General features: G+C 36.4%; 1 protein-coding gene and 1 pseudogene across 3 annotated transcripts; both read right to left on the bottom strand.

Annotated features, from left to right (window-relative positions):
* Positions 1-1,921: 1,921 nt before the first annotated feature.
* Positions 1,922-4,013, bottom strand: LOC120014242 (annotated as a pseudogene).
* A 2,174-nt stretch (positions 4,014-6,187) lies between these two features.
* Positions 6,188-10,340, bottom strand: LOC120014933 (protein PSK SIMULATOR 1-like). Of its 3 annotated transcripts, none has more exons than XR_005471653.1 (2): positions 7,966-10,340; positions 6,188-6,782 (listed from the first exon to the last, which is right to left on the bottom strand). XR_005471653.1 is itself a non-coding variant. In XM_038867068.1 (2 exons), exon 2 carries the CDS (start codon positions 9,934-9,936, stop codon positions 8,125-8,127), a length of 1,812 nt encoding a protein of 603 aa, XP_038722996.1. In that variant the 5' UTR covers positions 9,937-10,042; positions 10,074-10,340; the 3' UTR covers positions 7,762-8,124. The 3 variants fall into 3 exon arrangements, 2 of the variants coding, with proteins under 2 accessions (XP_038722996.1, XP_038722995.1); XM_038867068.1 differs by lacking the exon at positions 6,188-6,782 and having other exon boundaries at positions 7,762-10,042; positions 10,074-10,340; XM_038867067.1 differs by lacking the exon at positions 6,188-6,782 and having other exon boundaries at positions 7,762-10,045; positions 10,077-10,340.
* Between the last annotated feature and the right edge of the window lie 5,423 nt (positions 10,341-15,763).

Below are 15,763 nucleotides of genomic sequence, written 5' to 3'. Positions count from 1 at the left end.
GACCCGTGAATTAAGAGGGTCCTACATGTTTTTTTTTTTTTGAGATCCTTTGAGTGTTTAATAGAATAATGACTAGGATTACCAATTGGATTAGTCCAAATTAATCACTAGTATATTGACAAAGAACAATATATATAATAATAATATGATGTTTGAATTAACTTTATTAAGTATTAAAAATCTTTTTGATATTTTTAGGTTGACAAGACTTAGCTCAATCACATTGTCTTCCATTAGAAAAACCATTATCATAGAAAGACGTTACAATCTTGAGTTGTTATTTGTGAATCGAAACATGTTTTGCACACCATGATTATTAATCTCTTAATGACCAAGAAATGGGTTGGAGTTGTCTACCACTATATCTTAAGCTCCATAAATTGCATGTTTAGGCAACTAATTAGTAGTGTAATATTGTGCACTTGTCCCACGTCGCTTAGATGTGAGAGTTAAGTGCGATTATAAGGCGGGCTAATGTCTTCCTTACTCAGCCAACGAGTTTTAGGCCTGTTGGTTACAGTTGGGTAGGGCCACGAGTCCGGGCCTGAGTTGGACTTGTTGGTTGGATCCAGACCACGGGAGGGAATGTTGTGCACTTGTCCCACATTACTTAGATGTGAGAGTTAAGTGCCGACGCGGGCCTCGGCTTGTAAGAGCGAGTGAATGTTGTGCACTTGTCCCACATTACTTAGATGTGAGACTTAAGTGCGATTTATAAGGCGGACTAATGCCTTCCTTACTCAGCCAATAGATGTGCACTTGTCCCACATTACTTAGACGTGAGACTTAAGTGCGATTTATAAGGCGGACTAATGCCTTCCTTACTCAGCCAATAGATATTTAGGAACTTAGACTTAAGTGCGATTTATAAGGCGGACTAATGCCTGGCTGAGTAACTTAAGTGCGATTTATAAGGCAGACTAATGCCTTCCTTACTCAGCCAATAGATATTTAGGAACTTAGATGTGACGAGGGAATGTTGTAACATGTAACAGCCAATAGATATTAGGCCTGTTAACCTTATCATGTAATTAGGAAATTAATCTCAGCCAACAGATATTAGGCATGTTGGTTACAGCTGGGTAGGGCCATTGGCCCAGGCCTGAGCTGGGCTTGTTGGTTGGATTAGGGGTATTGGCCCATAACCTTATCATGTAATTAGGAAATTAATCTTTTATCAATACATACTCGAGTAATATAATAACATTCATTTATTTATAAAAACACATCACATTCTTTTTGGAGCTTATGTGAATTCTATAAAACAATCAACAAAGCCAAAGTAGTACCATCATGGGGATGGTACCAAGTAAATGCAGTATTCAAATGCCAGGGGAGGATAAAGGATATGTTTGTTCTCAATTGCTTCTCTGTTACTGTACAGAAGTTCAATACAAGCAAACAGGAATCAATAGATGGTGGAAATATTCTTGTAACTGAGCACCTCAATTAAGACACCCATTGAATTTGGCGATGCTTAAACACGAAACAAAGGCCAACCAACCTGGGATCCTAATTACATTGAGCGATTTTACATGAGCATGCAATGTAACCATGAGTTGTTGTGCTGCTTTTGAGAACAAGATTGAATCTCTTTAGTCTCCTCCCGGCAAACTTGCACTAATTGCAGCCTCCAGAATATGTTTTCTGTAATTCAAGGAACCTGCAAACAAAAATGTTAATCAGCATTGACAGCAGACTTTTTCGTTTTAACTGAAAAAAGATAAGACAGCACACATTATCATGGAAGGTTTAATTTCTCATGCGTTAATAACTTTAATAGTAGTACTCCTCAGTTATGCCTCTCAAATGGTTGCAGGGTACAGATAAGAAAGAAAACTATAGAAGCCCAAGAAACTTCATAACATCGATTTAGTTAACATTATATATATATATATATATGTATATATAGGGATTTTCATGGCCAGAAATCAGACAACAAAGACATGCTTTCTTTACTACCATTCAATGGATAATTACAAATTCCAGAAATTCGAAAAACATCTCGACTGGTTGACAAGAATGATGACACGATAGCTGGGTATAAATACACTGGAACACAGTTTACTTGGACTTGTTCCACTGTTATCTACTTCTTGAACGCCAGAATACCCTTATAATGATACTCCTCACTAGGAGAATATTTGAAAACCAGTGCTGCCAATTGAATGTCCTACCCATAGACACACAGAAACTATTAACATAATTGAAGGCAAATTAAACAGCGTAGTCATGTACCTGATGAGATAATATATCATCAGGAAGGACAACACAAAAATTCCCACAAGTTTGCACATTCTACGGTTTGATTTCTTCTCAAATACCTACAAAACAATGAGTCTTATCAGGTTAGCCATTTTATGAAAACTAAGAAAAGACCATCTGAGATGAGCATTTATGGGGAAAAATGACTAGACTGCAATCCAGTTTTAAGTACCATTTTGAACCGATCCATTGTTCCGGACATTATACCCCTTGTTGAATCCATGTTGCTTCCCTGATTTCACACCAAAAATCATTCAGAAATCAGAAGAAAGAAAAAAAAAAGTTCCAGGAATCATCAATTTAGCAAATGCAAGGTGCATACCATTTTGTCAAGTAAACGGTTATGGCTCTCCAACGCCTCGTGTATATCACCTGTTAACTGTTACTGATTGAGATGTGTATCAAGAGTTGCTTAACCAATAGAACACTGATTTATAAACATTGAACTTCAGGCCAATTCATTCTGCTAATGATTTTCTAAATTCACTAGTGATAGGAACATATATATGTATTTACATTTTTGGAGCACCAAATTAATTAACCAACATTAGTACTTCTGAGAATACATGACAGAGTATGTACGCATAGACGCATATAGGTGACAATTCATCAAACATTGCACAGGAAGGCCATGAACTTATTTTACTTGTGCATGAGCTTCAGTAGAATAAGCAAATGTGTAGAATTGGATTCATGTGGACAAAGAAGAAATGCTTCCCCCCAATCCACAGGACCCATGTATGCAATTCAGGAACATAATTTAATTTTCGAATGGGAAACATAATTTAGTAATCCAGGGTCATCTTTTAAGCAATCTGGGAATCCCCTTAAATTCCCTGCACCATCTATGGATAAAAGTAATTATCCAGGCATACAGGTGTGCTTCAACACCTTGAAAGTTGAAACTCCCACACACCCAAATGTACATTGAAGAGTAACTAAAGGATATATTCTAGAAAAATTAAGGACCTCTCTGATATGATCCTTCCAAAATTTGCGAGGCAGTGATCCAAGGGACCCTTGCAAAATGTAACCTTAGACACAGGCCAAATACAAGAACAGTATCCAGCCGAAGCAAAACTTACGTGCGAGGAGAGACTAGATAGGAATTTTCAAGTTTAGTACACAAAATGTGTGGCGTACTAGAAAATGACTCACATATTGAAATTTGAAACTCAGATGCATTTTAATTCGTCACAAGATACCTAAAAATTAATTACCTAATTAGCTAGCTAGCCCTAAACAAGTTAATTATCACATGAATGATGAAACTCACTCCTTTAAGAAAAAGAACTCTGTCTTGCAAACCATCTACAGCCTTGTCATTATCATGTTCACTAATATCATGGGACTACGAGGCAGATGCTCTGAGACCACCTTCCTTGAGAGCTTCATCAAAGAGAGATGCTCTGGAAGCATGATGCTCCCTGCAATAAGAAGTATGGAACATAATAAATAAAACAAATACAATAAAGCTACCTATCAGGCCATCATACCTTGAAAGCAAACTCCTGGAAAATAAAGAAATTGTCATAGTAGAGGTCTAGTAACCACACTATTTTTGGTAGTAATAATTTACAGGAACAGAAGTTGTAGACATTAGCAGCTAGAAGGCACCAAAAATTGGAACAAACGCTGTAACCTCTAACGACCACACTTCATGTCATAGAACAATCATACCTTCGTAAGTTAGTAACTATACTTAGTAAGAGGCCCGTGAAAATCCATATTTCCAGATTCCACGCCATTATTGCAATTACCTCAACAAAGTACCATAGAGATTGCAAGTAGTGATCAAGGGGCTTAAAGGTCATATTCAGCCTCAACTACATGGAAGCCCGCACCCATAGTAAATAAAATCCCAAAATTTTTGTAAGCAATATCATTTAATCTTCATTTGTTTCTGGGGTGGGAAAAAAAGGAAAAAGAAGGCACTGATGGAGCATGGTGGAAGCAATATTCTGAAAATTGAATCCCCCAAAACCTGATTACAAGACACAAATCTCTACATGCAAATTTCATATCACTGCTATGGAAATTATCTGCATTCCAATCTACTTGTCATGTAGATGTCATAACAGCTGAATATAAATATTAATACTGAGCTACATTCAAAGAGCCAAAGAAGGGGGGGAAATGCAACAACTACCATCCAAACCAAATGCATTGCTTCAAATGGTAGACAAATCAAAGCAAACACTAAAGCTTAAAATTGATAAACCTAGAAAAGCCAATATAACGCAACGATAAACAGATCTTCATGACCCAAACGAAGTGATTATCCATGCAAACAATCTAGGAAGTACACGAATATTCTAAACCGAACACATATTGTCAAGACTCAAGATTGAATAAAAAAAAAAAGGAAAATGCGCATGATAATCGTCGAACCTTCTGTAGCTCATCGCTGCGGTCTCCGATCGTTCACCGAGACTTCGGAGGAAATCAAACTTTGCTGCGAATTTTGAATTCCGATTGGGGCTAAAAAAATACAATAAAACTGACTAGGCTAGTGACACAAGACAGTGAGGCTGTATATGATTGGCCGGTGATGTATTAACTCTCACAGAACTGTGAGGAACCGTAAGTTCTTTTTAATAAGTTATGAGCTATCTCTCAAGAGGCCCATAGCCCTAAACAACGTTAGTTGTAAATGGGTTGGGCCACTAAAGCCCGTTCACGAATGAACATACTACTACTACAAGACCGACTGCAACTAACAAGTACATTGTCTCGGGCCGAGGTAGATATCCCATAACATCGCACCCGCACCCGCACCCGTAGGGGTGTGCATCGGTCGGTCGGTTCGGTTATGGACATATTTTTAACCTAACTAAATTTTTTCGGTTAATTTCATCCATTTAACCGAACCATCATTTTTTAGACGGTTAACCATCGGTTCGGTTAACCTAAAATTTCGGTTTGAATTTCAGTCGGTTCGGTTAATTCCAAATATTTTGGGTCAAAGTCAAAGCTCAAAGCTAAAACACAAAAACCTTATATTTTGGGCCAAAGCCCAAACGCCATTGATTTTTTTAGATCCATGGCCCAGAATTATAGTACATAAATATATTTTAATAAATAATAATGACATATTAATAAATAATCTCATCTTTTAATCATTTTATCATTTATCACCTAATCAATAATAAATAATAGCATATCGTACAACATGATCTTCTAATCATTTATTATATATTTATATTTATTATATATTTATATTATGTGGAATGTGTTACTAATTTAGCATATAATATGATTTATAATGTTAGAGTTTAGGATTTATAATTTTAGGGTTCAATTTATAACTATATTATAGTTAATAGGGTTTAGGGTTTACATTCATAAAGTTTTATAGGGTTTAGGGTTCCCATTTAAAAAAAAACAAAAGGTTTAAGGTTTTATAGTGTTAGAGTTTAGGGTTTATATTATTAGGGTATAATTTTATAGGTTTAGTGTTTTATCGGTTAGGGTTTAAGTTTATAACATGACTATAGTTATATAGTTAATAGGGATTAGGGTTTACATTCATAAGGTTTTATAGGGTTTAGGGTTCCCATTTAAAAAAAAACAAAAGGTTTAAGGTTTTATAGTGTTAGAGTTTAGGGTTTATATTATTAGAGTATAATTTTATAGGTTTAGTGTTTTATCGGTTAGGTTTAAGTTTATAACATGACTATAGTTATATAGTTAATAGGGTTTAAGGTTTACATTCATAAGGTTTTATAGGGTTCAGGGTGCGGGTGCGGCACCCGCACCCTGATCAACAACTTTACGTAAATTTTGTTTGAACTAAGAACCATCAAGTCCAACATGTCATTTGGATAGCTGAGAGGCATTTATCTCGAATTGTCAGACAACTCGCACCATGCTGATGACAAGTAAAACTAGATCAAAATTCATGTGGATAGAGGCCAGAAAGTGAGACAAGCACACTAAACCAGGATTACAGAAGAAAATATTTTCAAACTCGCGTCCTCGGGCACCATAGGTCTAAGTCCGGAAAGATAACTAACTACGCTGTCACCAAGTGGTTTACACAACTCAATCTTTATATTGATTCATTTCTACAATCGAAATAATTTGTGAAAGAAAAGGTTAATTTACAGGAGCTTGTAAATGGAGGGGAAGCAAACATTAACATGAGAAGGGGGGAAAAATTCATCAACTGAACCATGTATTTGAAGGACTAGTAAATCGGGTTCGCAAATATTTCACTTGTCCGCTACCACCATCATGCGCAGCCGGGTCTTGAGTCTGACACTAAATAAGCGTCCTAATTTTGGTAGAAATCAGAATCTGGTTTGGGTCCTGAGAGGAATGTCTGAAGTTACTGAATGTATGTCACCAAGCACAAAACTCAAGAGGGTCCTCTTGACCTCGTTCCATCAATTTAATGGCATCCAACCACATCGTGAGGACAAAGGGAGCTCGTTTATTACACCATCAATGCCCTCTTCTACCCTCTGTTTAATTAATGCCGCATGACACATTCCTTGCCTCTTCTCTCTGTTCTTCTGTAATGGTACGATGTTATTAATACCAAGATTGATATTATTGTCTATGAAGCATATAAATCACACAAAGAAACAATAACCCAAACTGCAGAATAGAAACAAAGGGATAGCAAAGATCTAACTGCCTTCAATGAGAGTCCATACTCTACACATTCATGTCATCATGTGCACATACCCCAAATGATTTCTTCCCTATGAAAAGACTAGAGAACTCGAAATGAAGAAACTGCTAATCAAGGAAAAAAAAAACACAGATATCCCGTATCCATCCACCAAACAAATCAGTACTTTTCGTTGCTTGTTATGCAGCAATTGCTTGTAGCTAAATAAATAAATAGACAAACAATAACAGCTTTCAAATATTCGACTAAGAAAGACTATTGTCAAGTTTATGCAAATAACTTCATCACTTAAGACGTTTCCAAGTTGGTTCAACAACTCCCATCTTTCTCAATAACCTCCTGCCTTCATTTCAAGACTACAGCTAATGGAAGCCAGTACAAGATGCATTCTAATAATAACAATAGAATAAGATAAAGAAAGATCGAAATATAAGAGTCATCCTCCCAGGATTTGCAGAAAAGAATTAACCATTCCAAAAGTACACAAAGAAAATATATGAGTACAGCACTATGCTATAGTTTGACAGTATGTCCTGATGTTTGTAAATGGACAGTTTCAAAGGAATATTCATGACAAAGAAATATGAACTTCAAGAGCAGTCAACTTGATAGCCTTCTGGAAACAAATGCACCAGCCAATCGTCATTTCAGAAGTACAAACCTTTCGAATTTTCAGGGAAATCTCAAATCAATTCATTCTTGAGACTCCACACATAATCCTGTTCTGTTGATTTTTTATTACTCCCTCCGGCATGATTTAATGTACATCATGTACGTCAATGTATATGCATGGACATATAAACCATGAACATTCTACTTATAACACCAGTTTGAATAATCCACCGTTGATAGCCATTAGAAACTAAACGAACTTATTTATCACCAATTTCAGCCACTAAACAAACAAAACATCACACCAGGCATGGCAAAGAAGTAGTAACTCAGAAAATAAATGCTTCATAAAACTTCTATGAACTGTACAGAAATGCATGTATACATTCTACAGAGATGCTGCTTCTTCATTAATAAAAGTCACTATCTATGTCAAAAATTCTCCATACCTGACAGTGAAAGAAATTAATCAAATCCAGCATCCAACAGCAAGGCAATTCAGCAAAGCGTATTCTCATTTTGCTGAATCATAAATGTCTTCACACATATATCAACAGTCAGTAACTGTCTATACAGCCTGCTTCAGCCATCCGAATTTGATAATATAACTAATTGAGATAAGAAACCCCGCCTTGAGACTGCCATTCCATACAATCATCAAAATCAATGCTACTTGCACAGTCTAACAGTGCGTTTTGCTGCTGCTCATAGCGACATATATAATTCAATCCAACAAGAAGTTCACAAATAGCTGCCTCGGTCTTCCCCCTATCAGCAAAGTACAACGTCTGAAGCAGAAGAACATTTGTCCGCTTAACAATTTGTTGCTGCTCAAAATTACGCTCACTTTGCCACCTGATCATATTATGTGCTAATGGGGCTAGCCAACTCAATCTCTTATCCAACGTCTCTTTCCAATCAAGAGCAAGCGGAGCATCATATATCGCGAAATTCTTGAAATAGGACTTGAGATTAGTCCTCAGAGTCTTTCTTAAGCTTGTCGGTAACATTTGATACAAATCATCTCTAGCTTCCTCGCCTACTAAGTGAGGGTAGCGTAGTAACTTCTCTATGACAATTATAACATTTGCGTAATGCAAGGCCAGGGCAGAGCCTCCCACAGTAGAAGGGGGAGCATAAACAGTCAACCTACTGTTGGGACCAAAGCATGTGCTACTTAGCACATTATTCTTTGCTTGCTTTTGATCTGCATTGAAAGAAACCCCAAGTTGGGTTGGACCAAAACAATCAGCATGATTAGGATGCTCACTTCTGAAACCACCATTAGTAACACCACTACAACGCGAAATGTGGCTATTTCGGTCCTCACGATCAACATCGTCTTCATCATCAAACCTTGAAACCGAACTACTCAAACTAAGGCAATCCATAATTAGCCTCCCCGGACTAGTCCCACATGGAAAATTATAGTCTTCATGTTGAATAAATGCAGTTTCTCCTCTTTGTAAACCAATGTGAGACTTCAAAATTTTCCCCTTTTTCACCATCGCAGGTCTCTCAATCAGACCCGATTGACAACCACTATTGCTTCTGCTAAGAATTCGTCTCAGCGGCCCTGAAACCACTTGCACCTGCAGGCACTCTCCAATTTCACCCGATACATGTCCATAATCATTCTTCATTGGAGAGGAACCCCCTTCGAGATGGCCAGTTCTCAAAGCAGAATCCCCAAATACCGCACAAATCTTGGCAAAAATAGTACATACCGTCCTCGCCAACAACTCCACAACCTTATCGTAAGTCTGAGACCAAATAGAAATCTCCTTGAGATGCCTCACGTCTTGCTTCTGCCAAATCAATTTCTGCTCAAACGCCTTGCGACTCTCCTCATGCTGATTCTGCTGGAATTTCTTCACTGCCTGCTCCAGCTCGTTCAACACCTCCAACTCGTTGTACAAATTCGCGGTGGCACTCACATACCTCTCCATCTTCCTCACCATACCCTCCATATCCTTCACCAAAAACCCCAATTCCTTCACATCAATGACTCCACTCATTATGTCCCCATAAACATGCTCGAACCCTAGCAAAGCAGGTTCAGTGCACTTCTTCCCCAATCTAGAAACAACACCAGCAACCCTGTTCAGGTCGTCGAGCTTCTCCGCTAAAGCAAGCTCGAGAAGGAAGTTTTCATCCGAAGAAACCAAGTTCTTAACTCCCTGGGAGTTCAAGATCTCGGACTTGAGCTTGGAGATCTCGGAATCGGAAAGTGATTTGAATAGCAGGACCGTCTTAGACATAACGATGGCGACCTCAAATGAGAGAATACCAACAATCTCCTTCTCTCTGGCTTCTGGTTTTCTCCGATTCCTTCTCTTGTAAGGTTCAAGAAGCAGCGCGTGTTTGAGGTTAGAACTCACCTGGTTACCCATTTTCAGCAACCAAGGTTCTGCAACCATTGCTGCTCGCTTTCGCGTCTATTAAGTGCTCGTGGAAATGGCCCAGAGCTCAATTACAGCATAATATTCAAATCTTCCCATCTCAAACGAGAGGGTAACAATACGGAAGCAGTAGCTAATGGTCAACTTACCCTATTAAGAGTACTGACACACGACTAAGAAAGAAAAAGGTACCGCAGAGAGTACCGGTCTCGGTGCGGAAACATCATCAAATCGTCACTGCAGTGGTGGAGAGAGACGGGGCACGAGCAGAAGAGGCGTGGGTGGATCTGTAGAGAGAAGGAGAGGAAGCGTGAGTGGAGGGAAAATGGAGAGACTGGAGAATCTACTGTTTGAGTGAGTACGCGAGAGAGAGGCTACGACTTTTGTAGGAGCTGGGATTAGGATTAGTGGAGCTGGTTTTCTTTTTCCATTTGGAAGACCTGTATTTCAAAAGTAGACAGCGGGTTTCTGCTACCGGTCTACCATTCGTTATTGATCAACATTATTTACATCTATTTTTTATTAAATATACTCCATCTAAATATATTTTTAAAAGATGAATGGGGTATATTTTATAAAAAATGGGATATAAATAATATTCATCTTTGTTATTTACTATTTTACCAAACTGTCCCTGTCTGGTGAACTTATGTAACAAAAAATATACCAAGGAAAATGTTTTCTCCTCCAATTTTTTATCAATAGGTATTTCACGTATCACATGAATTGAGGATTAAAATTATAGACAAAATTTTGGATTGTCATTTATTATTAAAATCATGACATTAGACCCTTCTCTTTGTTATTAGATACATAAAAGCATAACAAAAAATATTTTCTAGTTTTATATTAGATGGAGCAGAGAAGCTGAAAACCATATGATCTCAATACGTTGTCACATATTAGGTTGATATATTTGTTGGGCAAAGTTTATATGTATATGTATACATATTTATATATGTATATATACACACATACATATAGAAATTCTCACAGAAGGTCTAAAGTAATGACCACTATCAGGTGTGGATGAGTGACATGATAAGTGAAGTCTACTATTTTGGATTTCAAATGTTTCAAATCAATGATGAAAACATAAGTCTTTATAATATATACATACATACACGAATTCTCACATAAGGTCTAAAGTAATGACCACTATCAAGTGTGAACGAGTGGGATGATAAGTGGAGTCCACTATTTTGGATCCCAAAAGCAATGCAGCTAGCCAAAAAAAAAAAACAGAAGTTGATTTGAATTTAATCCTCCCATGTACACATTAACATGCAGTGTACAAATGAAATACTCTCTACTTATGAGTGCATCCATCTAGAAGAAAGTGTGATAAAATTCTTTGTGGGGATCTAGCTCAAGTTTTGGGGGTCCAAAATTTCTGCCCTGAAAAGCATTCACATAAATCAATCAATTTGTTTGAAGTTAGTGCTAAAGTCATAGGAAACATGTATAATCAATCTTATAATGGGTCACTAACAATGCCTATTATGTTTGACAGAAGACTTCCATCCAAAAATGATGAAGTCCCCAACAGTTGGTATATATCCTAGTTATTCCAACTATTGAGTTGGACGCATAAGATTGAAGTAAATTGGTGGGCTCCACATATCTCACATGATACACATGAAATCATCTGCGTACAACTCAACAACTGTGATAATTAACTAGGATATCGATCATCACTAACTTCCATCCATTTATTTAAATTTAGAGGAATGTTGGTGTAAGATTAGAGGAATGTTTGTGGGCCACGCAAACCATAGATTTCATTTTCTAGTGCTTACCTGCTCCTCTTATAAGTAATTTTCAACTTCTCCATCTACATACCAGCTCATGACAATAACCTAACACACTAAACCCCTTCATACGTCCAATATGTCTGTACTAACGCCAGCTTTGCATTATTTTATCAAGATACATTTTTGTCCAAGAACAAAAAAAAGAGCTTATATAATTAATATATGATTGGTGTGAATAAATAAATAAAGCAAACGATAGTGGGGTTGTTATATTATTGGGTCACAACTTTATCAAAAGTGGCCCAATTAGAGTATTAGAGGTCCACATGGATGCCAAAAAGTCCATCGGGACCCTTGACATGCTGACAAAAAGAAGAATACAAGACAATAACTAATACAACTCAAAAGGCTTTGAAATTAAAACAATCTACTTTACGACAAATCTGCACTCAAAATTCTCAGATAACAACTAACCATTTCTTATTTTTCGCTCTGTCGAGAGAAGACAATCAGTCAATCACCCGTTTTGAATTCCTTACAAATTTCCTCCCAATACAATTTCTTTCAAATTCATTAATAGTGTGTTTAGATGGAGGGATTTGAGGGGAAGAGGAGGGAAAGAAAAGAGAGTTTACTTCCAATTCCCTTATTTGGATAGATTATAAAAAATTAAGGAAAGGGTTTTGAAGATGATTGAGATAAAGAAATCATTAAAGGGATGGATTTGAGAAGAATTAGGGAGAAGATTTTCTTCCCTTCCCCCCTTTTTCCTTCCCCCAAATCCTCAATCCAAACACACTATAAAAATTCATATACCGTTTCTTGAATACCCACTATGATAAGATATTTGTGTGGTAGATGTTACTTCTATTTCTCCATGCAAAATTATTCGTATTACAAATTTACAATCCTTTTTGTGTCGGCTAAACCTTTCATGAGAGGATGTCAAGCTTGTATTTTTTACAGGACATGTTTTTCTAAAGTATGTTACAAAGTGCCTTAAACTTATGTTAAAACATTGTGGGTTATTGTGTAGATTTGACGATGTTTTTTCGATAACCGAGAAAGAAAGATAACATATCAATTTATCCTTTCAATATGGTTCCAGTACATATTCACATGTACGCTTTTGGGTGCCTGGGACCTGTTGTAATAAACTATAATACCCTTTGTGGGTAGTAAAAAATTTTATTTTTATTTTTAAAAATCATAAATATATAAAATTTTTCATAACGAATCCAATGGTATATTTTTTGTTTGAAACAAAAATCAAATTCATCGTGATCAAAAACATCAAATATTTTGAGTTTATATCCGATGGTATAGAATTGTCGTGTCTTTTTCATGTTGAATTTGATTTTTGTTTCTAACAAAAAATATATCGTTGTGTTCATTGCGTTGAACACTACATATTTATAATTTTTAAAAATAAAATTAAAAATTTTTAATGTTCAAAACAGGTATTACAGTGGAACCTGTTGTAATAAAATTACAACAGATCCCGGGCTTCCTAGGCTTTCACACACTTGATAGAGTGTGCGAAGAATTGGCCAACTTTTTATTGCAAATGGACCACTTCTATCATCACCCTTACCATGCATGGAAATTAACGTCCACCCTCTTTTTTTGAATCGTCATGATTATGTTTTTCCTTTCTTTTTTGGACAAAAAGAAAATAGAAGCTATATGATTCTAAAAATGGTCAAACCTAATCTGTAATGTCTTTGATATGATTATTGCAAGAGATTAGCAACATATAAAGATAACTTAATTTGTTTTGTGCCAATCAAGTGGGGACCCTTAAACCTATCCACCATTGAAAAGAAAAATGTGTAATTTTGATAGTGGTGTAGAAAGGATAAATAAAAGGAGAGGCTTGATGCTTACAATTCACTACTATTGCATGTAAGTTTGTGCTTGGAGTTACCTTTTATAGAGGATGATATATAGCTATCACTATTGGCACGTAAGTTTGTGCTTGGAGTCACCTTTTATAGATGAAGTATAGTTATATAGGTAAGACTCAAGTCTTGTTCACTTTTCGTCTGTGTTAAATATCCCATATCGATTTGGTAAGATCAAATCATCGTGTATTTTATATCATGGTTATATAGTTGGGCTTTGTTTTTCCTTAACTTAGTTACTTTTGTTTCTCCTTAGCCCATCATGCATCGTGTGTATCGATTTGGTAAAGTCAAATCATCGTGTGTTTTATATCATAGTTATGTAGTTGGGCTTTGTTTTTCCTTAACTCAGCTATTTTTGTTTCTCCTTAGCCCATCATGCATCGTGTGTATCGATTTGGTAAAATCAAATCATCGCGTGTTTTATATCATAGTTATATAGTTGGGTTTTGTTTTTTCCTTGGCTCAGCTACTTTTATTTCTCCTTAGTCCAGCTACTATACAGGCCGAAGCCTAACTTATGGGGTTAAAACCCATCTACTATGGGTCTAACCCAACTCACTTAGGTTATGAAAAGGCCTTATTGCATATAGATGATGGGTTTTGCCTATATATACCACTTGATTGGGTAAGTCCTAATCGATGTGGGACTTTTTGAGTCATAATATTTTATAAGGATGTCCCATCTCCATAATACTTGAAACGCCTTTTAATAAATGATAAAACCATTTGAGTCTTTGACTCAGAACGGATAATACCTCGAGTTGGTTGAATTCATGTGTCAAATTATAAGAGTTTGGGATTAGTATTGTAGTCGTAGATGTAATTACCAAGTTGTCAATGACTTCTCTAACAATCAATCAATTTTTTTCCTACTATTTGGTGTTGGTGGGGAGGGTCTCTTTCGTGATGTATCATTTTTTTTCTCTTTAAGACGATTCGCGGCTCTGCGTCTTGTGTGCAAGCAACAAATCGGCTACATCGTCCCCAGGATAAAACAAGCCCAGAATACTCTCTTTGTATCAGTGATCTTTGCACACTCAGAACACTATTCGAACTTTGTTGTGTTTTTTCTGACTTTCTTTCTTAACGATATATTAAAATCAGAGCTTTCACCTTGTTATATATTTTTTAAAAAATAACATTGGAATATATTTTTTACCAGTAAATCAGGGAAACGTTCACCATAAAGGAGAGAATCAAGGAAAACGTGTTTCAGTTATTGATAAAATAAAATTAGGAAAAATAATTATTGTAAAAAGAAACACAAGTTAGGAGATTATATCAAAGACCCCAAGAGCCCCAAGGCCCATCTTTGACCTATATATTAGGTATTGTAAGTAGTAGGACTTGAACTTGGGTTGTCCTTAGGATAGTCCAAAACCTTTATCATTCTTTCTACCCTTCAATCTTTATACATATAACACATAAATTTTTTTTTAAATATACCAATAACATCAACAGATAATACCTCGAGTTGATTGAATTCATGTGTCAAATTATAAGAGTCTGGGATTAGTATTGTAGTCGTAGATGTAATTACCAAGTTGTCAATGACTTCTCTAACAATCAATCAATTTTTTTCCTACTATTTGGTGTTGGTGGGGAGGGTCTCTTTCGTGATGTATCATTTTTTTCTGCTACTTGTTCTGAATTAGGTTTGGAAACCTCACCCTCTAATCGTGAAAGGAACAGCAACCATAACTATTGCTATCGGATTTCAATTTTCATATACAGTTCTGAGCTAATCCTTTCTTGAATACAGGAGAATGGGATGGGGAGGCTCGAACTCGAGACCTCTATGAGATATCACATACATGAGCATCATCTGAGTTACTCGTGATTCTCAGTTATGAGTTAATCTTGAGAACTGAGTAGTCAGACATGGGCCCGCGGAAGATATCAAATTGGCCCGAGTCATGTGGGCTTAGTTAGGTTAGGTGTTACATTTGGGCCCACATGAATTTACACATGGGCCTTCTTTGATTTCTTTTCTTGGGTCCTGAAACACTAAGCCCAAATGAATTTAAACATGGGCCATTTTTTGTCTTCTAAATTGTCACATCTTGTGGTCTTTGCCTTTCATATGATGTTATTTAGTCATCGTCTTCTTCTGAGGAGAATGTTAAAGCTTTAATTCATCTTGTTTGTTCAGAAATTTTGTAGCCAAATAATTAGGCCATCCGG

The sequence above is a fragment of the Tripterygium wilfordii genome, chromosome 14 (assembly GCF_013401445.1).
Source record: "Tripterygium wilfordii isolate XIE 37 chromosome 14, ASM1340144v1, whole genome shotgun sequence".
Lineage (NCBI taxonomy): Eukaryota > Viridiplantae > Streptophyta > Magnoliopsida > Celastrales > Celastraceae > Tripterygium > Tripterygium wilfordii.
This window is presented reverse-complemented; position numbering and strand designations above follow the sequence as displayed.